This window comes from Diprion similis, chromosome 9 (assembly GCF_021155765.1).
Source record: "Diprion similis isolate iyDipSimi1 chromosome 9, iyDipSimi1.1, whole genome shotgun sequence".
Lineage (NCBI taxonomy): Eukaryota > Metazoa > Arthropoda > Insecta > Hymenoptera > Diprionidae > Diprion > Diprion similis.
In genome coordinates this window covers 4,903,083-4,930,961 of record NC_060113.1, presented here as the reverse complement: position 1 = coordinate 4,930,961, position 27,879 = coordinate 4,903,083, and the positions used below count along the sequence as shown (strand labels likewise).

The 27,879-nt window shown below is 37.4% G+C and overlaps 1 protein-coding gene and 1 non-coding gene across 3 annotated transcripts; both read right to left on the bottom strand.

Moving 5' to 3' along the window:
- Nucleotides 1-27,135, bottom strand: LOC124410373. Of its 2 annotated transcripts, none has more exons than XM_046888674.1 (5): nt 27,024-27,135; nt 14,589-14,790; nt 3,907-4,007; nt 3,089-3,237; nt 1-2,445 (listed from the first exon to the last, which is right to left on the bottom strand). In XM_046888674.1, exons 2-5 carry the CDS (start codon nt 14,671-14,673, stop codon nt 747-749), a joined length of 2,034 nt encoding a protein of 677 aa, XP_046744630.1. In that variant the 5' UTR covers nt 14,674-14,790; nt 27,024-27,135; the 3' UTR covers nt 1-746. The 2 variants fall into 2 exon arrangements, with proteins under 2 accessions (XP_046744630.1, XP_046744631.1); XM_046888675.1 differs by lacking the exon at nt 27,024-27,135 and adding an exon at nt 16,280-16,329.
- On the bottom strand, nt 11,152-11,223 carry Trnam-cau. The gene has a single exon. It is a non-coding gene; the product is annotated as a tRNA-Met (tRNA).
- Nucleotides 27,136-27,879: the final 744 nt, after the last annotated feature.

Sequence of the window (27,879 nt, the reverse complement as noted above, 5' to 3'; positions counted from 1 at the left end):
TAGTAATGTAAATCTTTATTAAATATAAATATAGAGTAAGGTATATTATTATAGGTACATGATATTTGTGATGCTATTTATCCATTTAGTTTTTGGTAAGAATATAGTTAGTCGCTAAAATAATGTCTAACTCAGTCAACGGGCTCAGATTCACTCACAAGATATTCAAGTTCGATGCATCGACGCTTTGTGCCTATGGGCGATACCTTCAAAATTCACACAGTGATGCAGCCAAATCAGCACAGTTCGAAACCGAATTCAATAAACTCTGTATCTCATATTGAGGCCATTTAAAGTATGTATGTATATTGGAATTACGAAGGCATCGATTACCCACAGTGTACACATGTAATCACAGTTAACAATTCTACACGACTCTGTGAACGATCTCTTGAAACCAATAATTGAACCTGAATAACGATCGACAGTAAAACAACATTATGGAAGCATACTCATTCAGATATGTTCGAATAAATTACACTGTTATACGGCTAACGCAGTTTAAACAACGCATCACACACCTTATAAAATAGTTCTAGGTGCCGTGCCATCGTGAAAAATCGCCTCTCATGCATTACGTGTTGTTCAATTGACGCGATACGACGACATCGGTGGTACAAAGAGACGTAGATATTCCACCAGATAAAAATGGACGACTTTTTTTTAATTGAAGTAGACGTTCCTGATACATAGCGGCTTTGGATACGTCATCCGATAAAAGCCGATCACAAGTTCAATATCGACGTTCACCGTTTCGGTGTCTGCAGCAATTTGTTCTCCATGGATCTGATCTTCAGGCACTTCATGAGGAGCGCAACGATGGTGATAACGGCACCAAAGAACGATATGACACCAAGGACAACGAGCGCTATGAACCAGCTCTTGAAGGTGCCGATCCTCGTCGAAAAGTCGCAATTGCAATTCTCGTAGTCGGTGAGATTGAGGGCGGAAAAATTGACGGGCTTCAAGGAAATCGCGATCTTGGTCTCGTTCTGGGCGACGACGGGTTTCCGTCTTACTCCACTCGATGACTTCTTCACAAACTTGTACGATATACCGTAGGTGAACTCCTGTCCATTGAATGACCCTTTCCAACTGTAGTACTGGACGAGCAAAACATTGCCGGTCGACGTGACCGGTACCTGGATATTGTTTATATCCGAGTGGAGGATGTCGCAGTAGGACCAGGCGAGTGAGTCGTTGGTAAAGGCGCCATTGTAGACGGTGATTTCGTTGCCAGGACAGTAATTCAGGCTTGAATTTCGGCGCGAATCTACGGATGGTGAAGCGTCTTCGAAAAAGTTGCGGATTATCTTCAACTGGACGAAGACCCGCTCACCAGTTTTGCCCACGAATTTGTAACTGCACAATGTGCTGGGTGGGTACCAATGCTGGAAGGACTTGATGCTCTCCTTGGTGCCCCGGTCCGAACTCTTGTACACGAAATCGCAGTGTTTCCGGTGGCTAGCGGCCTCGTTGTGTTCGGTTTTCGTCTCCTGCAGGGTGAGCCTGAACCCGTTGTGCATCACGGTTCCATCGCGTTTGCTCGCAAATTCCACAATCACGTTCCGACCGCGTGACAATATTTCCGGAACGTTACCCTCGCCGCAGAATTTCGATATCTCGACGATCTTGCCGTTCAGGTTTTCGTATATCGCCAAATAGTCGCCGACGCAACGAAACCCGTCGAACTTCTCGGAGGACTTGTGTCGTCGCTGAAATCTGTGGTCGAAGAGGGCGCTGCTCCTCCTCATCTGGCCCTCGAACGTCTTTTCGCCTGCCCCTGAAGGAGGAGAAAAATCCTCGTCAAATCTCAGGCCTGAGGATTTTCTCCCCCCTTTTCCTCGTCCTCTTCTACTCTTCACCTTCCTCCGCCGGTTACCTTCCACCGTTTTTCGTCTCTCGTTAATCGTCTTCGGTTTCCTTTGTCTCACGTCGCTGCCGATTATCACCTCGTCGTCCTCGTCCAGCCGGTAGTCGAAGCTCTTCAACCCTCTTCGGTGTCTCGATTCATCGGAAACCTTGGTCTCGTGGGTTGATTCCTCCCCTGAAGATCGCAGGTCCTCCTCCACGTGCGAGTCCTCGCAGTTTTCGGTCCTGCATCCGTCCTGCACCGTGTAGTTCATCAGGCTGAAGATGTCGTCGGGAACCCCACCGATTTTGAACCTGCCCGAGGTCGACTCGAGCGATATTCTGCATCGCATTCCCCTCGGATATACGCCAGGGAATCCTGGCGAGGTGATCCTGCATTGACGCTGGTAATTGTGGTTCGAACAATCCAACGAACACTCGGCTGCCGAAGGAAGCGAACCACCGTGTCTCTCTATTGCCAGGCGAACCGGAAGCACCGAGAATTGAGCTGAGAATATCACTGGATTCTTGTCGGCGAAGCTCTTGTCAGAATCCATCACGATGTTTAGTTCCGGACCTTTCCTCAAGAAGAGTCTGAAACACGTGTCGACGATTCGTTAGTCAATAGAGCAAACATCAGGGAAATTATGCAATATTTCAAGATCAGTTTAAGGGGTGGTAGCACCACTAATGGTCGAAAAAAAGGCCTAAATTTGATTTATTTTGGGGGTATGGAAACAGGAATAGAATTTCTCTTCAGAGGGTTTACTTGGCACATATTGAAGTATGAAATAATTTTTTTTCTCATCATTTTGATGCAAAATGACGGTGACAGTGCCAATCTTTGAAATCTTTTTTTTTTTGTAACCCCTTCACAGGAGGCTGGATTTCTGGTGAAACATAAGACTTGGAACAAAAAGCCAAAATTTTTTATAATCTGTATACTATTGCCTATGGAACTATTTGGGTATTTCTTTTACATTTTTTGAATGAAATTTTGTAGAAATGATGCATTTTCTAAAAAAATTGATCGATTTTTGGCCAAAAAATACGCAGTAAATTGTTGATAAAACAAAAATTTACATTCAATACAAAAAAAAAAAACAGTTACGCACTTCTGTAGAGAATGGAATTTTGAAGCTACTGACAAAATTTCAAATCGATCCATGCACAACTACATATGTATAACCCCTTTAAAAATCCAACGCTTAAAATGAAACTTGAACGAAATTCTTACCTGGTTGCGTTTCCGGTCACGTGTCCGCAGTACCGTCCGACATCGTCCTCGAGGTCTTCGATGCCATCGGAAAACTGGACGTAGGCACCGTGGCAGATCGAGTCCCGAAGAGTTCCGACCTGAAGTCTGCGGATTCTCAGCTCTACGACCTAACAAGAAAATGAAATTAGGCTCATTAAAAATGGGGACATGCTTGGCCTGGATGCAGGGCGACTTGAAAGTGTTACGAAGCCTCTCTTCCTCGTCCGTCCGGACGGCTGGCTCTGCTGAAAACTGTTTGTCACACTAACTAGCTCTGCCAGCACGTATCGCATTTTACCCTCAGGGGTCAGGGGAAAACGATAAGTGTAGACTCTGGTTGGGCGACGTGTGAAAACCTCCGCAGTACAGTTTCTCTTTTCTTTTTTTTTAAATTTTTGTATTCCTTAATTCGTCTTGTCGTTGTCAAATTTGATTTTAAATTAACGAGAATAATATACGAAATAAAATTGGGTTTTACCACGATTAGAAACAAACGGCTCATGCAACCCGGAGTCTTTTCGTCTGGATCTCTTTATCGATCCCTCCTGAAACGTAATCCCTAGAAAATTTTGTCACGATTTTACGATAATAAGTTTTTTTTTTTACTCGCCATGTTTGTAATTTTTATCCGATTTTCAATTTTTTGTCAGGTATCGATAGGGGATGGCCCAATAAATATATCCAGTTTCGAAAATTTCAAAAATTCAACAACCAGGTTAGGTTAAACGAAGAAATATCGACAGAATATACAGAGAGTTTATACGAACGAATCGGAAATAAAGAAGCAAACGAATTACCTGAGGGTCCCTCAACGGTGCTCTAATCCTGACGACACATCTGCCCATTCGTCCTGTCCAGTGAACCCATCCAACTGAAGTTCTGATGGTGCGGTTGCAGGCTGAAAAAATTGGTAAATTATATATATTGTTTATGAACAATTGATCAACCTATAAGAAGATAACCCATACAGACTAAGCTCTGGTTGTTTATAAAATAACAATCCGGCAGTGAAAAGTACCAACAATCTTAAAGTGCAAGTATCACAACTCTGTCATTGTATAAGTTCACGCTAAGAAGTTAATTTTCACCTATCAATTAGCGTAATCCCGAGAATTCGTTTCCCCTACAGCCCCAAAGGCGGACTATTATCGAGAGGCTATTGAATATTTCAAAGCTATTCACCCTTTTCCCACTTTTTTTTTTCAGATGAACGCCTCCCTGACAACGGTTTTCTGTATCTACGAGCTTTCCTAAAGCTGGATGAGTAGAATCGGTGCGTTTCGTGGATGTAACTTGTTATAAGACCGGTGTAATAACGTATGCACCGTGCGTTAGCTGCCTAAGAGGGAGAACGTTTGAAGCACGCTTGTGGGCTAACAACAATCCGATGTCTTTGGGGCGCAATACGGCTCTCCATCTCCCTCCGCACCCTTGAGTCCCGGAAAGTACCTCGACTTTTCCCGAGGACCTTCACCTCCTCCACCCCGAGAGGTTGCCGCCGTCTCTCCGACCCCAGTAGTAGGTACGCAACTCCCAACAATCATAACGAGAACGTGCTCTGAATATTTGAAGGAATCTATTATTGTTATCATTATTTGGCGGAAAAAAGACAGAGAGAGAGAGAGAGAGAGAAATACTGACAGACGATTTTTTATTTTCATTTTTTGCTTACATGCAGTGATGCACATATTCGTACGAAGGATTAAAGAAGAATTATATACGGGGCATTCCACGGCAATTCGACCCGGGTTTTACCCTTGACTTTTCAGATTTGGCGCGCAATTTTTTCTATGTTTTTTTTTTATTTTTTCAACTCAATTTAAATTTCTTACAATTCTTAGAAACGATTTTATCGACCAATCAAAATTTAAAAAAAAATTTTAAAAATCTTGCGTCCAATATCAACATTTTTTAAGCTTGAACCCGGAGTGGGTCGATTTTCCCTTCTTACTGTTTTGAAGCTTTTTCCGAAAAAAAACGTCAAACAAATTATAAGCAGAATTCATTTTACTATGAATGGTTGGTGTAACATTTTTACACGTCACATTGGATTTTTGAAAATTTTGTCAGATTTTTCGCGAGACTATAGTAATTATAGAGAATATAGTAATTATAGATCCTGCCATCTTAAAAAGTTGAATTTATTTATATGCAGGTTTACGGAGGACGCAAGGCTGCGAAAGGGTGAAGAGAAGCGGACGAACGGAAGGGTTAATTTCGGGCGATACTGGCGCAAATTGGTGTTACGAATTTCACCGTATTAAAATCCCGGGATACATATACACAGACATTTTGGCAAGGGTGTCTACGGCGGGCGCCCCCTTTAATTAACTCTCACTGAATGGGGAATGGCTGGGCAGGAATTACCGAGGCCAGATTCTTGGGGTTTTGCGGTCTGCTTCCAATACACTTCGAACCCGGCTAACAAGTTTCCTTCGAACAAGTTCCGGACCGTCGAACCGTCGAAAAGGTATTTACACCTCGATTCGCGGCTGCGGAGAAGCCTGCGATTCTGCGAGAAAGTCGGCAAACGACAAACGGGATTAAGAATGACGAAAAATAATCGTTCTTTGATTTTTACTTCAATAAACAACGCATTACAATTATTATCACTGTCTTAAGCTTAATAATAATTAGTTACCTATTTGATATAACAAATTAAATATGAATGAATATATTTTCACCTGAAATTGAAAAATATTTTTACACTAAACAACAAATATTATGAAAAAACTTTTTCAAAAATCGGAAATAAACGATTAATCGATTAATTTTTTTTTTTCTCTCTTCTTATGCAGTCGAGTCATTTTCGTATATTTTTTTCACCTCGATTAATCGGTGCTTCGATTATTTTCAGCCTTGCGAATATCCGTATTTGCCTAGCGAAACGCCGCGCCGGCATCGATGCGGCCTGGACCATTTATTTATTTAGTTCAACTTTGCGCGATCAATTAATGGAATTAAACCTACCCTATTGATGGACCCTGGCCATGCCGCAGGTACCGTGGCGGGGTGGCTCGCCACCTCTTCTCCCTGTATATACGATTTACCGACTAATTAATTGGCATTGATGCAGTCAATTCGATTCGAGTGCAGAGCCGAGTGCTTCGTGTGACGTCACACAATATGCAGCCGATATATAGCCGCCTGGAATAATCTACGAAGCATTTGGGCGATATTTTCATTTCATATTGAGGTTTTTTTCACTTTTTTATTACAAACGAAAAAACAGTTCGGGTTCTTATTTCGTAAAAAAAATTTCCAAGGTGTAATATTCAAAATTTTAACTGTATATAATCAACCAGAATAAGTGTGTTGTTATAAGCTGAAATTCTTGTAGAGCTTTACAAAAAAATTAGTTCTTAAATTAAATGAATAGATTCTGATTCGTTCGATATACTGATAGGATAGAAAGATGATTAAAAAATTGGAAAAAAAACGTCAAGGATGTGAATTTTGTTACATAGAAATAATCTCTAGCAAATTATGTACTTAATAAAATGCTGAAACTTTTTGCTGAAGTACCCTTTATATCAATCTTATTTAATTATTAACAACTCTACGTTTATACTTAAAAATTGCTACACAGAATGTAATTGAAACGCATTTATTTCAAACTTACGGAATATATGTATACGTTATATACTCGCATGTATGTATAATATGTATAAATATAATTACACTTGTTTATGTATAAAGTTAAGAGCTTATTTTCGTTGTGCAGAAATTATTTTAACCAACAAGTAGAGATAACGTGATGGGATTGTTCAACTGCAGCGAGGCAGCCCGGTTAATTTCTACACTGCAATATTCCTCCTGCACCAACTGTATTATAAATTAACTGACGAACTGGTCGTTAATTAAGTTAATTTTCAGAGTCATAGAGATAACGCGATTTACGCAAGCGTTTTATTCCTTCTTTGTCTTCCATTCCATAACCGTCTGATCAACGAATTCACACAACAGCGATTTAAGAGCAAATCAAGTTAAGGATATCAAGTAAACGAAACAGCTCAATTAATAATTTAGAGAAAAAAATTTGTCAATTTATTATGCAAATTACTGTGGATCTATAAACTTTTATTGAAACATAAAAGAGAGACTGATTGTGAGTGAAGAAAAAAGAAAATAAGTAAATAGATAAATAAATAGTTAAATGAATTAATAAATAAATAAATGAAGAAAATTTTACACTTAATCTCTCTCAAGCGAAGAGTCTGAATTTCAGTGCTTTTCTTTCTCTGCATTAAAATGAATGCATGAACAGCTGCGCGGCACCCAGCCTAGCCGTCAAAAAATCTTGATGGTTATGATTTATACTCGTAATATATATGTGCTGGTGCGTGTAGACTTGGACTGCAATTCTCATGGCTGAGCCCGTGACACAAAGTCTGTAACACGTGTGTGAAATAACAGTGCAGAGATGAACCGCTGCAGGATTTGGGCCGAGTGATAATGCAGTGAATGCACCATGCACACACGTAAATTTAAAATGCAGGCGTCACCCGATAACTTTTAAACGATTATTCAATCCGCGGTCTGGACGAGTAATTATCACGTTAGTTTAGATCTGGGATGAAAGACCTGTCATCCAGTTGATACACATAATATATGGAGAATTCCAAGCGAACCCAAAAATTTTTTTTCAATTGTCCCAAGACTGAAACAGTACCCTGAATTTTCAATTTTTTTTTATTCAACCGGTTAATTATTTATGAATATTAAAAATGATTTTGAAATGGACAAAAAAAATTTCAAAAACTTTATTTTCTTTTCCAAATATATTTTCACTTTTAAGTACGTTTCATTTTTTTGATCAACTAAATCATTGTTCAAACGGTTTGAAAATTCTTAAATATTCTCAAAACTTCTATTTTTCACTTATTGTTAGGACATTTGTAGACCAGTTTCATTATGGAGACGATAAATAAAGTTAAGTGCACCAAACAAGTACGAAAAAAATTGTTCAATAATGAAAAGGAAGAATAGAAGTCTTGAGAATTTTTTGAGAATTTTCAGAAGTCTTCAAACAATGTTTTAGCTGTCCAAAAAAAATTAGGGCCGGTCTTGAAACGTTTTGAATATAAAATACAGTTTCTGAGAATTTGTAGAGAATTTTGAAAAAGGATCTCTTCAAAATCACTTCAAATATTGCTAAATAATTGAGCAGTTGATAAAAAAAAAAAAAAAATGTCAACAAATTTAGGATACTTTTTCGGAGTTGGGGAAATTGCAGAGAATTTTTCAAACAAGATCAGAAATGGTGAGAGTCAGATTTTTTAGAATCAAGCAACAGGCGTCCAGCATCTAATGAACCGGTAAACTCGTAACATTTCTAATCTTGTTTTTCTTCGAAATAAGTTATGTTTATCGTTTTAGAAAAGTGACGAAGAGTGAATGTCATCCGCTCGTTATCCGAGCTGGTGTGGCTCATCGTCAGACGGAAGGAATGAACCCCTACTGAGAACGGAGATCGTAAATATAGATGCGATTATCTCCGAAGAAGATCCTCGGGCCATGTGGATGATATCCTGCTGCTTTCCCTGCAGCCGAGGTGAAACCAGCCGCAAGTCTGCCCGAAAGCACGTGACGAAAGCCGACTTTGAAATCTAATGATCTGTCGACTGTCACGTTCATAAGAGGGACGAGAATCTTCAGCATCCGAAATTCTCGCTTTTCCGAGGCTTGGTTGGCTACAAATCGATACTTTTTATCAAATTTATTACAAGATAATTGTCCATTTAGTTATACATGTTAAAAATATTGCAAGTATTCAAGGTACTCGAATTGTAGAATAAAAATTTTTTAAACTCCTAGTAGATTCTCTCTACGATATTGTTCATATTATCCAAAAAAATATTTTCTACAAAGTCATTGAAACGGATGTTCTTTTTTTTTCAATATTTAATTTTTATATTGCCATTGTTGACGATAATCAATAAATTTATATTGACTTTCTTTCGTTACTTCGACATTTCCGTATTATTCATTTAAATGGCAATACCTTCATTTCTATCATGTTTTTGTTTGAAGGAAGATTTCGTTGCAGAATAATGTTATTCTTGAACGCATGATTTAATTCCTGAAAGTGTAAATTTGCCTTCGCCTATTGAATTAGCATAGATTTTCGATTAAAAGTTATGCTCTGTAACACGAGTCTAAGAATCCGAAGTTTGATATACTTTCTCATCAATGAGTTATTGCCTTATTGGTCTCATTTCGTACATAGTAGGATTCTGATGATTAATTGTAATTTACATCGTTCAGCCATGGGAATGCCGAAGCAACGAGATAGCGGCCGATTATGAAAGAGGAAGGAAAAATATTAAATCTCGTCAGCGTGTTTGTAGCGAGAAATTACGTTATAACAGCGATAGAAAGTTTTCTGGTCGTAAAAGTCTCCGTGATTTATGTCGAGGGCTAGAAACGAATGATATCTGTGACAGACACACTCATCCTGAGAGCAGGACGCTGGAAAAAGTACTTTCGATTGAAATATTGCGTACATCGTGGTGATATCGCTATCAATATTTTTTTATCTGTCACAGAGAGAGAGAGAGAGAGAGAGATTGTGTACCGCATGTTGTGAGCATCGAGTTCTGATCGAGTTACGGCAGTAAAAGACTTTCTTGGTTTATATGATAAACGGAAAGCAAGCAAAAGAAGAAAGAGAAAATGAAAAGATGTTCAAAAAAAGAAGCTCGTGCAGGGCAGTCTTAGAATCAAAGCTGGCTGCAGACGGAGGGCAAATATTTACAGAAACGAAAAATCCATGTAAAACGCACTGCAGGTATTGTATTAAATATTTACACGTTCGTACGATTTCTCGTTATCTTGTAAATGTGTTCAGAGGTTGTGTAACAAATACACGTACCAGTTCGGTAAAAAACCGCGAGGTTATAAAAACGTGTAATTTTTAATACGGGATGTAATTTAAACAGCAATTTATAAATCAATTTACAATATATTTTTTAGCGTGCGATAAGGAATCGAATTGTTACTGTTTTTGTCACAACAAAGAAGTATAACTGACTTTAGTTTCCCCTCGCGTTTCTTTTTGTACCTACGACGAGTCTTTGGCTAAAACCCATACGCCATACACTGGGGTCAAAATTACCCCACGGCATGTTTACCGTAAACTCCACGTAAAGAAAAATTTCAAAATAATCTGATTTCATTTACAATGAATAACGAAATCTTGTAAAAATCGTTGATTCATTCTATTTCCGAAAAATTCAATTTCACTCGCTCAAATAAATGCCTTTTTTCGTTCCACAGTGTCTCCATATTTAAAAAAAAAATAATAATTTATACTCGATAACCGCAGCACTATAACTTTTCGAATACCTTTTAAACCAACAACTTAAGCTGGGAGAAAGAGGGAAATTGATTTGACGAATCTGAAAACAATTGGCGAATCTTGTTTTCTAGGGCTGACTGATTTTACGGCAATTTTTATTCTTTTTCGAGACATTTCGGACATTGAAAAGGGTCTGACGGATCGTCTGAACACAGAACACAAAGAGAAAAAAGAACCAACCGAAGATGGAAATGGAAAAAAAAAAGTTTTTCAGTTCAACCGAAAAGTCCATTAGCTTTCTCCCTCGTTGTCAGCTGAACGGCAGACTAACGCCAGTCAACCTTATAGAAACTCAGGCTGCATGTCCGTCTCCGTCATGCAAAAAACTTCTCTTTAGTTTTATTCACGCGTTTTATTCATCCGACTAGTGTAACACGCGGAAGTGCCTGTCAAGGTAAAAAATTCCGAAATTGAACAAAAAAAAAAAAATAGTTGTAAAATAAAAAAAAATCAATGCATATAATCGCGGGCCTTTCAAAAATTGAAACTGAACTAAGCATGATTGAAAATACACTTCGTTAGTACACAAATAAAAAGAAATTTGAAACTATAATGTTTTGTGCAGAAATAACGATATTGTTTCGTTTCCTTGTGGCCAAAATAGTTTATTAACGGAAACAAAATAATCAAATTTAAAATTCAGAAGTTAAATTTTGAAAACAATAGAAAAAAAAGTTTTCACTAGCAGAGCGTGGTTTCGATCCACGGACCTCTGGGTTATGGGCCCAGCACGCTTCCACTGCGCCACTCTGCTCTAGTGACTTCGATGCGTTAAGACTAGTATTTAAATCTAGTTATCTTTTATCAGTTCTTTAAGGAGACATAATAATCAAAATAAGAATGACATTTTCACTGCGTTCTATATCGTGCGTTGTGCTATGACTAAAATTATAACGATTATTTTATTTAACAATATAACGTATTTGTAATATGTTGTAATTATTAGTTCTTGTTATGGAGTATGGACAGTGTTGAACACGTGTATACTGACTTATCTTGAAATGTAGTAATTAAATCTGCCAGATGGCTCGCGTTACACACACAATATTCAATGCTAGGAAAATTTATATCATAGATAATAAAAGGTGTATGGTGTATGCATGATATATAGATCGTATAACGCATAAATTGCGTTTGACAAAAACCACAAAACCGAGGAATTGCTGTCTACAAAGCACTGATCGTCGATGAAAATAAAGGCGAAGAAAACTGAATTGCTATAACATTTCATTAATCAATTAATCAATCAAAAAGTTCAGTCAAGCTTATACTACACACGCAATGTTTATAATCTTTAATTTTTTAAGGATAGAATTATATTTGCTTATGCTAAAAAAATGTTAATAATGGTGTTGTCTTTTCATACTTGGAGACGATTTAGAAGAGTTAAAAGAGTTTATAGAAATTATCCGAAATATTTTATAATTCGGCGATTTGTCGCAGGAAATTTCTAATTCGGAGGAGAACTGTGATTACTTCGGTAATTTCTGAAATAAAATTTAAGATACGAGAAGTTTTTCCTCGCAGTTTCAAAATCTCCCTTACATAATATACACTTTTGCATAATACGATCATATTTTCCGTACACAAAGTAACCGTTTCTATGACCGTAAAGTAATTCTGCGAATGCGCATGCGCGGAGTGCAGAAAAGACTACTTTAGCCCCTAGAAGTTTAGACTCACTCAAGCTCTCACTTTACGTATTGCGAAGAAAAGACCTTTGCCTTCTTGCTGCACACGATTCTTTACATAACAATAATATGTTGCATGTTTTTTCACGAAGTGTAGAATTGAGGTTAGGATCACGTGATGTCAGATTTGTTCGTGACTGCGCACGCGCGCAGTGTGGAAAGAACTACTTTTAACTCCTTTGAAATACTGCATGCAGGAAACGCGGCCTCGAGGCTCAGGGCGAGACGTGCCTGGATCTGAAAAATAGGAAGGATTTTGGAAGGGTGCGGGTCATCCTCCAGATGGATTTCTGGACGGTGATGCTACAGATGTCGTTTTGTCATGCTAGTAGGACGCGTGGCGCTTTTTATCGTCCCTGGCAACTCTGGACTGAAAGGGAACAGTGTCCATCAAATTTTGACGAGAGATTTTCAGCCTGAGATTCAGGGGTTTCGAGAAAGATATTCTCTACCTCGAATCGTTGTGCGTCGATTATATTACAGGAAATTCGAGAGCAAAGGCAGAAATCTACTTCTCTAATCAGACTGAATTAAAGGAAATTATAATCATCGTGATTCACAACTCGAGGAGATGCTTTACGATAAAGATCTTTCGTTTGCAGGGAAAGAACCTCGGATAAAAGCGCCGAGATTCGTATCTCGAGCTTGTCAAAGTCTGATTTAAGGGGACACGTCAGTGAAACTATAAACTTTTTAATTCCCCTTAAGGCATGGATGGAACGCGAAGATGAAGTCGGTAACGTATAATAGAAGTATACAAATATTCGCAATGTGTTTACAGATATCAAGTTTTCAGTATATGAGATACAACAGATATTTGCTTTATTACGGGTTTAATTTAATTTAATGGAGTTGAGAGATAACGATTTCTTCCTAAAATAACAGGTCACGAACTTCAAACTCGTGGTCAACTACATGGTGGAACTCGATTTAACAATCACAGCATCTCCACGTTTCCTAGGAACTAAAATTTTCCATCATATGTTTGAGAATTTTATCGATCGTGAATTATCACCGTCTGGATTTTTTTCGCACGATTTCAATTACCTACGAAGTTTTTCACTTTAATAATTTCAAGCCCCTCGTCTTGATTTTAAATCGTGTAAAATCACCGGAAATTCCCAGCTATAAAGTTTCTACAAGTTCTCCGAAAGTTTTTGGAGCTCCAACTACCCATAATTCCAAGACTTTGAAATCGACGAAACGGTTTATTCCTGACTTATATATAACGACGTGTAATTTGAGTAACCGTAAGAAGATAAAAAAAAAAAATTATTAATAAAAATAGCGAGGCAACTCGATGATGACTTCAACCAGCCCCCTGACGATATGCACGCTGTAATACCTGGGTATTCGAAAACAGAATTCAACCCTCGAGCCCTGATGAATATTCATGCGACATCGGCACTCTCACGGCGACGGTTAAATCCGGAGTTAGTATGTAGTTATAAGGGAAAGGTTCCTCGCAGTTCCTAGCCGTGAGGTGTAGTCCTCGCAGTCACTCGGGGTAATGAATGAGCCAGGCGTATGCTGCAGCATGCACCATGCACCATGCACCATGCACCGCATTCTATGGGATAGGAATATGGAGAAGGAACGGGGCGTTACACGCCGATTGAAGAAGTTTATTAATTTCTTTGTACTCCGGTGTTCAAAGAGGAATTCCAGATACTAAGGGGAGTAGCAGCAGACTGACGCCATTATTGTCGTTTGTAACGCGTTGACAGTATCCAAGATACCGTAAACACCGAGCTACTTATTACACTTCAACTCGGACGTGACTTTAACTGCAGTCGCAGTCACTGTTCCACGGGATTTCATCAATTTTTTTGGGTTTGGAGTTACTGCGCTTGAGGTTATGTCGTACTCTCCTACCTTTATTATCGACTGAGAAAACTCAGCCCTTTTTTGCCTACGTCAAACAAACAAACAAACGAACGGAAAAGGCTCAAATTCTACGGTCGATGAAAACAGAAATTCGAACTCTTTCCGTGTTCGTTTGCTTATTTAATAGAGGAAGGGAAAGAGTAAGTTCCCTCGGTCGGTAAAGGTAGGAGTACTACATGACCGTACGAATTGCGAATTTGAATTGAAGCAAAAATTCTAAGTTTTTAGAATCGCCAATTAAGATTCCGAGTGCTTGAAAAATGAAATTCAAGATTGCGGTTTGCTTCTTTGTGGGTGACAGGAAACTGAGAAACGATTAAGGGAAGCTCAGATATTTCAATCACACTCGTAATCAGTGATTTGTAATGACGATTCGGGGTTCCGATTTCAGGAATACACTTACCCAAGTTTACCTAAATTTTTTTATAATTCTAATGGTTTAAATTTCGTTAAAAATATTTACGAAGTAAGATAATTGCTGTTCAAATAAATACTGTAAGAATGATAAATAAAATTTGCTTTTAGTTTGAGATCTACAAACCTTTTGCATGGATGACGCCTCCCCAGCAGAGATCGGTCACCAAAGGCAATATAAAACAGAGGCAAAGTATGGCGTCGCATTTCATCTTCGGATCTGGCTGCACCGCGTTTTTCGCGGACTGAGATGACGAACACCTTCAAGACACCTTCTTTTTCATGGTGATCCCATACGCAGAATTACGCGTTTGCATCGGCGCCTCGATCTGTTAAAAATAAAAAGTTATTATGTATATAAATTCATTCTGCGAAGTTCTGTGATTGTAGAAAATATTCTTTTCATTTATTATATAAAAAGGTGTATAATTATTAGATATTATTATTAACGGATAAGTAAGACGATTTTTATCTTATTATGAAGTAGTTGTGTAACCGTAAATAAATGAAACGACTTGACTAATTTGGAGCAATTTTTTTCCTATCCATTTTAGTTGGACTCTAAATTTCACAGATTTGACAAGAATTAATCTCTCTTTGTAAACGATTGTTATATAATAATCCTCTGTTTCATCTTCAACTGATATACAAAAAATTTCAATGTAAAATTGAATCTCTGGCTCTCAAAAGCTCCATGGAAAAGTGGAATCCTCCCGAGGGAAAAATTCGTCGCGTAGCGAATTATTTTCGGAGACGTCGATCTCATCTCGAGCTCACTTCGAGCAGCTTCCAACGAATGTATAAGACGTATGACATACATATATGTATGCATACTTACACTCGCCCGCTTTCTTTTCGAATCAACCCCGTCAAAAGTACCTAAATGGGATTTTACACGCTCTCGAAATCTTTATCAGCACCGCGCCGAGTAGCGGTTCAGGTGCGTGCCGAGGAGATGATAAAATATTTCTGATCCAGGGTGATTGGGCCCCGGGATATGCAGGGGCTCAAGGTGATGGACGTGAACGAAGGAATGATCCCACGACGTGACGGAATTTTAAAATTTCTACGCCATTCGTCGTCGTCTGCATGCGGCAGAATTGATAGATACTCCCTTTGGAGACGGGTTGTTAAATTCGCTGGCGAGAAGCGAAACATTGCGGTAGACTGACGATTCATGTAAAATTTCTAGATCTCAAGACGAATAAGAATAAACGTTTTTTCGCGATACTTTTCACCGTCATGAAAAGGGAAACTTGAAAATGATTAATTGAAGAATTTGAAACTGATAGGACTTGGCAGCCAGATGAAAGAGTTTTGAAAGTAAAGTTCAAACATTTCTTTTCAAAATAAATATCTAAACTGGGAAAAAAATAATCGTTTATTTGCAAGAAAGTAACAAGGAGGAAAAATTATATGTTCGTTGGTAAAACACATTGAAAATCGATTTATTTCCGGTAGAACCTGAAGTTCAAATCGGACGGTACACGGTAATTTTTCGCGCCCATTATTTCGCTGTAAGATCTTGTAAGTTTCGATTTTTATATAACAATTTAACAGCAAAAAGTCGGCTGGACAGACGGAAATTTTATTAAAAAATTGTATTTCGGATTCTAGAGGTTCGAAAAGGTGAATACATATTCTTTTTAAATTATAAAAAGTAATATCCAACCTAACCAACACTTCTTTCACATGTAAAGTAAGAATCATCTCCTTCCGAATAAACTCTTGTTCTTTAGAAAGAGTAAAATCAGGAGGTGGAAAATCACGACAGCTGATAAATCGGCGATTAAACGAGCGGAAATTTACCGCACGTACTTGGCGAAGAGATGAGACGTTTGCTGCGCGGAATTAGAAAGCCTGCAGCCGCGAAAATACCAACCTGCCAAACTGACACTCTGAGTGCAGATGCAACGACAGGGGAAAATCAGGGAGATAAAGGCACATGACTTGGCTCGCTGATCGCGATGTCGCGCATCGTTCAGACTCACGTACGGCTGCAAAAAGTCGCAAAAAGTCGAAAAAAGTCGAATAGAAACGCGCATTGGCAGACAATAGTTTCGATGACTCAAACCGTTCGTTCCTTCTTTTGCGGGCTTTTTCGCTTTGTTCTTAATCGGTATCCGCCTCTCTTTCTACGTCCAATGTATGTACATGACATATATATACATTTATACACCAGCTTTTCACTCCAGAATCCGCCCATCTTCGTGTTTCATTCTTTTCCCCTTTTCTCGGATCGCTTTATGCTTATCCAGATATTATTCTTTTTTCCCGAAAGAAATTCTTTCGCAGTGCTAAATATTTTTGCGATTTCTTGCGAGATTGATTTGCGAAAAGAAATAAGGAAAGGTTGGGCACGACGGACCCTCGGAAAAATTTGGTCAAGAAATTTTTTTTGTTCTCTGCTAAATTACCGTAAATTTGATGTATTTACTTATTTTTAGGCCAATGTGAGATATCTGGGGCATAATTGGATCAGCCAAAAAAATTGGGTCAGAAAGATTTTTCAATTTTTTTTTTTTTTTTTTTTTTTCCATTCTTGTAAATTTAGAGTATTCATCCACTTGTGCTATTTCAGACCAATTTACCATATATCCTGACGAAACTGGACCTTTAGAAAAAGAAAAAAGAAATTTTTTTTTTGGGGAAACGCTGAGTGAGAAGTTGAATTTTCGAAACTTGAGTGTATTTTACTCATTCCTACGGTTTACCAAACGATTTCTCGAGGAATCGGGGAATTGTAATTTGTATTCTTTACCACTTCGACGAGATATCTATGCCGGAAGATTTGAGCGCAAGAAACAGCGAGCGGACAGACTTCAAAGGTAGAGGATTGATATAGCGAGGAAAATTCATTACCCGAAGTCAATACTCGAGGAGTGCAGACGGGAGGGCATTCGAGCTTGTGAAAGCCAGTGCGAGTGCTTAGGGGTGTTAATTAGGCTAAACAAGGGTTGAACTCATCGAGGTAAGAACATTGGAATTAGGTATTCCGACAAGGAGGTACAGCCGGGATTATTGCGGGCTAATTTCGGATGCGGAGCGGAAGTCCGAGTGTTATACTTCGGAGGGAAGAATCCTCGAAGAGATGATCCTGCGCGAGGTGCAGGGGGATGAAGGGGAAAACTCCCTAATTCCGACCCTCGCGACGCCGCGCCTTTCCCGCAAGAATAAAAACAGAGCTGATTATCCCTTCTTTTATCCCCAAGGAATTTACTCGGCTTGGTGCCGCGTGTTTACGGATCATACGAGGATCATCAGGCTAAGCTTTTCAACTTCTCTGCATAACGGAAAAACCTTGAGCGGATATATATATGCCGAATTCAAAATTTATACAAGCAGGTGTAAAATCGCGATAAATCTAATGATCGCATTTCCGGAATTCCCTTACGACGGATTTAAAGAAGACTTGGTTGTACTATACATATGGAGAATTCGATACGAATTACCGCAACGTTTTTTTGATTGTACTATTTAAAAGTTTATTTTGCAATTGTCCCAACTCTGGAACAGCATTACATTTTTTATTCAACTGTTCAATTATTTATGAATATTGAGAATGATTTTTAAATGGATCTTTTTTAAAAATTCTCAAAAACTGATCTTTTTTACAAACATTTCAAGACTGGGCCGATGATTTTGGTTTTTTTCATCAACGAAAACGTTATTTAAACGGTCTAATAATTCTCGAAACTTCTACTTTTCACCATTTCTACGCCAGTTTTATTATGGAGTTGATAAGCATAGTTGAAAGTGGCAGAAAAATTGACAAAATCGCTAAATAAGATATCCAGTCTAGAAATGTTCTAAGTAAAAAGTAGAAGCTTAGAGAATTCTTCGGGAATTTTGAGACCATTTACACAATGTTTTGGCTTACAAAAGAAATTTAAAGCGCTGGTTAAAATAAAATTTCACTGAATTTTTTGAGAATTTTAAAAAAGGCCTTATTCAAAATCACTTTAAATATTTATATATATAATCTAGCAGTTGAATAAAGAATCTGAAAAACTTTAAGAGTACTATTTCAGAATTGGCACAATTGCAGTGAAAATTTTTAAACAAAATCATAAGTGGTGAGGGTCAGACGTTGGTATTTATTTTAAATATTTTCCAACAATGCCGCATTGAGTTTTTTTTCACCACGACATTACGTCTCGCAGCTTTTTGTCGAAATTAAAACTCGCATATGATTGTAAATTAATCCATATTTTGTTACCAATTTTTCTCCATAGATTCATTCAACCAGGTATGTAATAATAAATATGATATATTTCATAAAAATCCTTGAAAATTCAAAGCCTAATTCGGATAATATCCGAGTGTATTCATGTGAATATATTTTCACGAGTATATGTATACTTATTACAACTGATTGAAAATGATGCATTATTGAAATATGCAATAATGAAATATAATTATATTATAATTTAATTTGTTTGTAACGTAACAATAAATCATAACATTATTCGAATATAATATCCAAATAATTCCAACTGCATTTTCAAAGCAGCAGTTTTATTCTCAATCTATACATATATTTAATCGAATAAGTTTACAACATCACCGAAACCGAGCAGCATCAAATCAGCAAGTTATTTCCCGATTCAAAAGGTTTCATCGAAACGAGGCAAAAGATGAGTAACTGTTATTGCTGCGCAGCGAGATATTGCCTAGATTGTCGGTCTCTTTCTCTCTCTCTCTCCTCTCTCCTCTTCGAATTGCAAGCTATGGTCCACAAACCACGGATCCATCGTTTGTCCAGAACACCGTGTACCTATCCCATAATTGTTTTCCCGGCTTTCATTTCTCATTTGTGCGTTGTGTTTCTTTTTTCAATTTTTTTTTTTTTATATTCCTTTTTTCCACAGATCGTGTAACGCCTTTTTGCGGGCATTAGGGAAGATTTGTTGGGAGATTTTTCTGCTTTGGCGCTTATACATAGCTTGTATGTATATAATATAGCTACAACACAACCACCGGCAAAGTTGCAGGTCCACGCTAGAAGCTCGTTGCCAACTTTTCAATGTGCTTCGGACACGAGAGCCGACTATTCATCACGAAAGATGTTGCGGAAGTTTGAAAATTTCTATACACTAACGTCTTTTTATATACGCAACTTTTGTTATTACATTATATTGTGAACAGGTTTCATACACTCGAGTTTAATATCGGAAACATAGTATTGGCAAGTATTCTAGAAAATTCCAAAACTTATTTCCAAGGTGTTTTACACACCGAGGCGTGTAGTTACTAAGTATTGTATGATTAATCGATTAATCGTTTTTTCGATTAATCCAAAATTGATAATCGTTTTTCCGATTAATCGATTAACCAAGATTTTCTCATGATAATTCTGCAGGTCAATCGGTATACGAATTGAGATATTCGATTATTCAATTAATCGAACAAACGATTAGTCCAAATCATCGATTGTTCGATTAAATGGAAAAACGATTAATCGCAGCTACCGATCAATCGATTTACGTCACAGCACTACTAGTTACTTACCTTACACATAAGTAAAATGAAAATAGAATTCTTGGGTGTTATTTCGGAGGCTGCAGAATTGCCGCGTTTCGGGGGGCAAGTCAGAGAAATCACGCATCTTGTTTGTCGGCACAGGCGAATGTAAATGTATCTTGAACGCGGTGAGGAGGAGGGCACTTAACAATCGCTTAAAATAACCCCCTGGCATAGCCAGCAACGAGGCTGAAAACAAAGTTTCGATCGTTTTGCGCTCCTCGGCGATGAGACACGCGCTGCGCTGTCTCTCGACTGGAAACGAGAAATCAACTGTCTTTGCCGTTCAAACGGTCCGTCGAGGGTGAAATGAAGAAGGCCGGCTAATCTGAACCGAAAGCAGAAAATTTTTTACCAATTTATTTTTTTCTCTCGAGGGTTGAGAGTCTCACTGATTTTTTTTTTCTCTTTAGTCTGTTTATATTTTCGTTTTTACTTTCAACAAAATGGCGATCGTTCGAAGAATTTTATTATTCAATTTTTCGTCCAAAACTATGACGACGTTGTTGTTTTTTTTTTTTTTTTTTTCAAATATATACAACGGAAAAATTATTATAACAGTTGAAAAGAAAGTAGGATCGTGACAAAAAGAGTTTATTATATCAACCAAGAATACTCGTAGTATCTACAAATTTCAAATGCGAAGTGGTTGATGTTTGTTCTCAATAACGATGCTTTCTCTCGATTGGTTGTGCATGAAAAAAAAAAAAGAAAAAGATAAAGAAAAAACAATTTAATTTACGCTCGACCTACAGACTTTTGCATAAAAGAAAATACGACGAATTTGAATAATTCGGCGTCGAGAAATAACAGCTTTTGAAAATTCAAACCACCTTTTCACCTCTCTTATAAAATACTTATACCCACTGGTATTATATCCTGATTTAAAATACGCGGATATATACCGGGGATCAGAGTTTTGATTTGGCATCGTCAAGTCCGCGGCTAATGACCGTTTCAATTGAAAGCTCGAGAGGAATTTCATCCTCGAGGACTCGTATGTCGGTAGGTATTAGCTACCTACCTAATCGATCTTGATACGAAGTATTTAAACCAGCTTAATGCCGCGCAGACTCGAGCTTTCGTGAGAGCTTGCCTCTGCAGGCATGATCGAGTGGCTAGCATCAAATTGCGAGGTTTGTTCGCCGCCTCTGATCTAATCCGCCGATCTAAGGGACAGGAACAAAATCATTACGGGCAATCGTCTCAAGTCCGATTACGATACTGATTATTATCGTTACAGCTGCAGATCATTCGTAAACGTTATATCTGTACAGAAATGACGGGACGGAAAGTTTAACGTGAAATTATGTAACCCCATGCTTAAAGCAAAAAATCTCAGAGGAACTGAACGCTGTGACACAAGATTTTTAAGATTTTCGAAAATCGTTTTTGTGGAAAAAAAATGAAGAATCGACATAATCCTCAATCAAACGCATATTATCATCTCTATATTGAGGGAAACTGTTTTTTGATGTTTCAATAGGTTAATTCGAAAAACTATAAGCTACTTAGAGTCGTTGACGTCAAATCGAAGTAATTGTAAGATCGTTTGATTATCAGGGGCAATAAAATAAAATATAAAAACTAAAAAATTCAGAATTTTTTTTAAAAATAATTAATAATTGCGAAGGTGAAGTTGGTAACTTTAGCGTATCAAACTTTGAAAGAAAAGTAACTATTCTGCACCTTTAGAATAGTTCTATAAAAATTGAATTTACAAAATATGAATTTATTTATGCTTTATTAACAGTTTCCTAAATTCCATGCAGGTCACCTTAAAATTGCAAATAACGAGTTTTTCTAAAGATGCGTTATTGCAATAAAGTTACAAACTTCACCCTGATCTATAATAAGCTTCTTTATTTGCTCACAGCTGACCATTGCTTAATTGCAGAAATTTCATTGCGCGCTTTGCAAGGGAGGCAAAGAATTTTGAGGAAATTTTAGAGATGAAATTCGAGTTCGTCATTCGCGTCTGCGAGACGAAGATTAAACGAAAAATGGGGGGAGGATGTGTTGCGTAATAACCTCTAGATTCGCGCAGCGTGTAACTCGAAGTCTGCGATAAGCCCGTGAACCCGCGATTATCGCACCCTGTAGGTACGTATACGTATAATTCCGGCGTTTCAATTATTGCAGACTAATCTAATCAAGCCCCTCGCCGGAGACATTGTCATAATTCAGTTAATTATACACCGGAGGAGACATTCAATTGGCTTGTATTATTATACTCGGCGGCTCAGAGTTCGACTAAGCCGATCGAGTCGACGGTTTACTTCTAAAGGAAGCGAAATTTTTTTCCCAGCTTTGAGGAAGTTGGTTGGCCAAGAATCGGTGCTTTTTTAACGATTTTATTGCTAGCTAAATGTAGGTGTATACCTAAAATTATACGCTGTTTTGGCTTTGCAAATCCATTTTTGAACATTTTTTTTTTTTTTTCTTTCACCGCCAATCGCTTTTTAAGCATATTCTAAATCCAAAAATGAAAGGAAATAAAAAAAAAAAGGAAACAAAAATTAATTATTTTGAAAAAAAAAAAAAAAGTTTTAAGTATTTTCCTTTTAACGTTCAGAGTGAAGCTTGAATTATTTTTTTTAAACGCCCTCTTGGCTTTGGTAGATCAAAAAAATTTTCGTACAGATCCTTATGTGTGAGCGATTCTAAGTTGAATGGCAAGAAAACATTTTTTCATACCCCCTTTTGGCATTTGGCACACGATTTATGGAATTAATATCTTTGTTACAAACTGGACGATCGAGATCTGAGAAATATGAAAATCGACGACACTGGAATTATTAAAAATTACTTTCTTTAATTTATTAGCAGAAAAGAATGTTGAGAATCTAATAAATTCCTTCGGTCATTTTATGCGGAAATTATGCTGGGAAATAATTTTTTATCCTCATGTTGGCATCGTTATTGTGTTAATTCCAAAATATCCTTCTCGGATATTATTATTCAGCAATATATGCTCGAGTAATTAATAATATATCGAGAATCGGTAATATAATCATAGCATAGGTAGTATATGAGCGTGCAGATATGTGCAGTAATTGCAGATTTTTGCCATTCGGGAAAACTCATTACCGCGGATTCGTAGTGCGGAATTTGATTTTCATCGATTCGTGAGTAACGGGAACGAGCAGCGCGATTTGTAGACGAAGCGATATCGCAAATTGACTATATTTTGCCGATTGATCAAAGCGCGAGAAAGAAATTTAAAAGTGCTGAGAGTGGGGGCGAAAGTGGCGGGGGGGGGGGGGGGGGGGGTAAACGATCGGGAAACAGTTGGGTTACGACATCAAATTTTCGAAGACGCAAAAATCTGTGTCGCAGAATTTCAAAGCGTGGATAGCAAAAACATAGAATTTCAGAATAATCGGAATTGTGAAAATTTTGCAATATCTTAATTTTCGAGACACGTGTTTCCACATTTTGAATTTTGAATTTTACAACTTTCTACATTCCAAAACGATGGAGAATTGATTTTCGGGTTTTTTAAATTCGATATTGCGACTTTTCTGGTTTCTAATCTTCCTAAAAGTTTCATATCGTGATTGAAGTTAGTAACGTTAAAGTGACGATGCATTTTTACGAAAAACTATTCATTCACGAACCTTAGGATTGTCCAAAATTCGCAACATGTATTACTTGATATTTTGCAAAGCTTGAAACTATATACTCGAGGCTTGTCGTTCTGAAGTTGCAATAAGCTGTGAGATGTTTATCGATACTTTGTTACGTTAACGTGACTAACTTAACAATCTGCTGTATTTTTCCTGACCGATCATCAATGATACTAAATAATACATGTAACCATAATGACTATTAATAATAATAAAAACTAAAAAAAAAATAACCGTGCAAAAAGGATTTACAAAAAATTAACGAAACATCAAATTACATTAAATTGAACTGAATTTTAATTGTGATATTTTCATATTAGATTATTTATCCGGGGTGTTTGGCTCTAATAATACAACATTTTCACGCTCACTTTTAAGTATATTTTTTAGTAATTATACGAAGATTTTTTCTCACCGATAAATATTTTTCATTTTATAAACAATTTAAAACCTAAATTCTTGTCAAAAATCGATTTCTTTTTGGAGAAGCCCTCATTTTGTCAAAAATTATTATTTCGCTAATTCCTTCGATCAATCACAAGATAATACATTACATCGACGAAATATTTTTAGTTTTTTCATTTTATATTATTCAGTCCAGAAATATCGTGAAAGACACCTTTATTTAGAAGTGCTTCCGCAGATCAGCTCTAGCAGCTTTAAAAATAATTATTTTAAAAAATAAAAAAACATTAAAATACAGTTCAAAGTTACCATAATAAGTGTACAAATTTTTCTTTCAACAAATTAAAAGGTCTTCTTAAGAAAAATCGATTTCTCGGAGCCTCCTGACTGTAAATAACCCCTTAAGGGTACGAAAATGCTGCGCGAAGACGTGATTACCGGTTCAGAAAGCTCGCGAACCCTCCTCAACTCGACCTTTCGAATCCCGACAGCTCTGCAGACATTCGCAGGGATCGCGTAAATTTCAGTGCAGAAGATCCGAGCGAGTCGAGTCATCCTCCTCCGCATTGATAATTGCGCGTCTGACTAGCTGTCGGCCAATTAGCCAATTCGCGAAAGCTTATTAATTACACTCGTAAGTCGCACCTGCCACGCCGCAGGACAGATCCTCCTCTTACTCCGGTCCTTTCGATTTGTCCGCGTCCGAATTACCGACGTGTTTCATACCAGCCTCCGAGGAGTCCGAGTTTTGACAGCTCTGACGCATCGCGGCAAGTGTGAAAATATCCTTATTACACAGACGTATCAATCTTGCACAGAGTTATAAAGCGTAAAGTACGGAGTCTGGGTACGACGTGTGTCTACGTTAAGGGGTCCACCCAACTGGCGAGCAAAAAAAAAGGGTTTTTTCAACAATATTTTAAATAAGTTTTAACGGTGAATATTGATGGAGGCTTTGTTAGACTTGATAAATAATCTCTTGAATTATGTAGATATTCTACCTTTATTAATATCAATGTAGATAAGAAGCTATTGAGAATTATTCGCGATGCGATTCTGCAGCCTTTCTTCTTTCTTCTTTTCCTCGTCGATTTATCGAACTCGAAATAAATTCGGCTGATCAGCGTTACGATAGAAATAACATCGTACACGTATAATTTTTATTGACATGTATGTGTAACAATAATTTCTGCACGGATGTACGTACAACAAACTGATTAAGGGGTCTACTCAACTGACGAGAAAAAAGGGTTCTTTCAAGGATTTTTTAAATAAGTTTTGACTGTAAATATTGATAGGCTTTGTTAGGTTTAATAAATATACTCTCGGATTACATTTAAAAAAAATTTTATTGATTTTGATCACTTTTCATATACGAAAATCGTAGTTGAAAATCAGTCTGAAAAAGGTGGTTCTACGGTGTTGATGATTTCTCGGAAATGGTTAACCTCCAACCAAAAAATCGAACGGTATTAAATTCAGCGTGTCAATGGTCTTGGAATGAATCAAAGGTTTTTTTTAAATTTTGATTTTAACTATATTTTTTTTGCAAAAAAAGGCGAAAAAAAGCAGTCATTTTCAACTTTTTGGAAAAATGGTCGCAGTTTTGTTAATTTTCCGAACATCAAAAATCGTATGACTCATTCCAAGACCATTAACACGCTGAATCTAAAACTGTTCGATTTTTTGGTTTCAGATTAATCATCTTCAAGAAATCATCAAAACCGCAGACTCACCTTTTTTCAGACTGATTTCCAATAACGATTTTCGTGTATAAAAAAGTGATTAAAAACCAGGGCAGTCCCTTAAAATAGTAACCGAATTACACCGCGTTATGCTTGGGGGTGAAAAATCGCCCCATCACGCGTCTGCGTAACCGGAAGTCAAAGCCCGCGATTTTTATTTTCCTCATTTTTCATCGCTGCAGGCTTTTATCAAACACAGAGCCTGTTTCAGTCGGCGTTCGTTTCTTTCATCTCCTTTCATTGTACCTACAGTATAAAATATAACCCCGGAAATCCGACTAATAAGATCGAATTAATATCAAACTATTCTTTCACGCATTATATTATGCCGCTTTGGATGGATACGTGCAGGGATTTACTTTTCAGGCTTCGATTCTAGAGCTTATCGACTATCCGATCTTACTTCTCCAATATACGATTTTCAAGCTCAAATTTATCGAGGGTTTCCAACGCTTCGTTTCATCCGATGATCGATTTCGTACACGAATCGAAAAATAGAATCCGGAGTAAGATAAGTTAGCGGTCTGAATTTGTAAAATTTTTACAAAAATTCCGGTTACTCATAATTTTGCAATAAAAAATTAGTTCAATTTTTTGTGTTTCATGGCTGCAACTGACTCGTCAAATTTTCCAAAATATGTCAAATTGAACTCTCGAACATTTGGGACATGAAAAATCCAAATTTAAATCCTGTTTTACAATGAGTTATGTAATAAACAAATACGATATGTATTATCTATCACATGCCTGTAGATAACAACTATTGTGAGTCCACGATATCTCTCTATATCAGCTGCTGCTAAATTCGGATGAATAATCGCAGCCTCCCGGATACAATCTCGATACTATATCCGCAATAACCGTTTACAAAGTTAGAATTATGTCCGTAATTATTTCCGGTGTTGTTGTAACGATAAAGCTACCCGTATGAGGCAGGGTTTGACTTTAAAATATTTCGGAGGCGAAACTTAAAGTGAAAGAATGAAACTTTGACGAAACGTCAAACTTTCGAATAATCCGAAAATATTCATAATTAAAACTTATGAAAAAAATTCTTGATAAAAACCATTTTTTTTGCTCGTCAGTTAGGTAGACCCCTTAATAGCTATATGTACATAACGGATTATCAGGATGAATTTTTATTTATCTCCAGACAGGTAGGTCGACACTGCTGACATTAAGCCGCGGTGTTTAATCGGCGACTAAATTCCGCAAGCTGTAAAACGGCGTTAAGTAGACAAGTTGGGAATTTGCACTTACCTCTTGGATTAAAAGTGCACTGCAATAACTCGCTCCTCCACTCTCTCTCTCTCTCCAGGGCGATTATTTGTATCCTTTCGTCTCCATTTAGCACCTTTTCCACTTATTTCCACTTTTTTATTTATCGTTGATAAAAAAAAAAAAAAAAAAAAAAAAAAAAATAAATCTCGAGTGTATAAATTATTCAAATCTTACCGTGAAAACTGAATAAAAAGAAAAAAAAAAAAAAAACACGGCAAAAAGTCGACTTCATAGATTTTCATATTTGTAAAATAAGAATAATAAAAAAAAAAAAAGGAGAAAATTCACATTCACAACACGATTTAGCGAATAATAATAATAATAATAATAATAATAATAATCGAAACTTTATCCTCGCACCGAATATTCCTTATAATTAATTATTTTCAAATATATTATCAGCTCGTTGATTTCGCATCTTTGCAGCGGCAATGATTTGCAATAAATAATGAACGTAACACCATGGGAAAAAAAATCTTCTTCCTATCGATAATATTCTATCGTGAAGTTGGCCGGCCGCGTGCTGCTTCTCTCCTTTTTACTGCCGGTGCATGTGTGCCGGATATAATCGCACGTGTCCAACACAATTATTAGCCTTTGTGCCGAGTTTGATAAATGGACCACCGCATATGGCGCTTCGCGCTCGACTGCGAGAAGAGATTTTCTCCACCATCCTCTCGGCCGTATCTTCCCCCACCTCGACTCCCCCCGGCCCGTGACGTCATTCATTCACTATACGCAAGCCCGACGATTTACGTCTGTGTTGGTGAGGCATAACAGACCAAATACAACACACACACACACACACACACACACACATATATGCACAATATAT

What these genes read in the sequence shown, in the direction of transcription:
- LOC124410373 (XM_046888674.1), bottom strand. Translation starts at nt 14,673, where the DNA reads ATGAAATGCGACGCCATACTTTGCCTCTGTTTTATATTGCCTTTGGTG. An exon ending in AGGCGTCATCCATGCAAAAG is followed by an intron (nt 4,008 to 14,588) that starts GTTTGTAGATCT and finishes CAATTTTTTCAG; the next exon opens with CCTGCAACCGCACCATCAGA. An exon ending in GTGACCGGAAACGCAACCAG is followed by an intron (nt 2,446 to 3,088) that starts GTAAGAATTTCG and finishes CACGTGTTTCAG; the next exon opens with ACTCTTCTTGAGGAAAGGTC.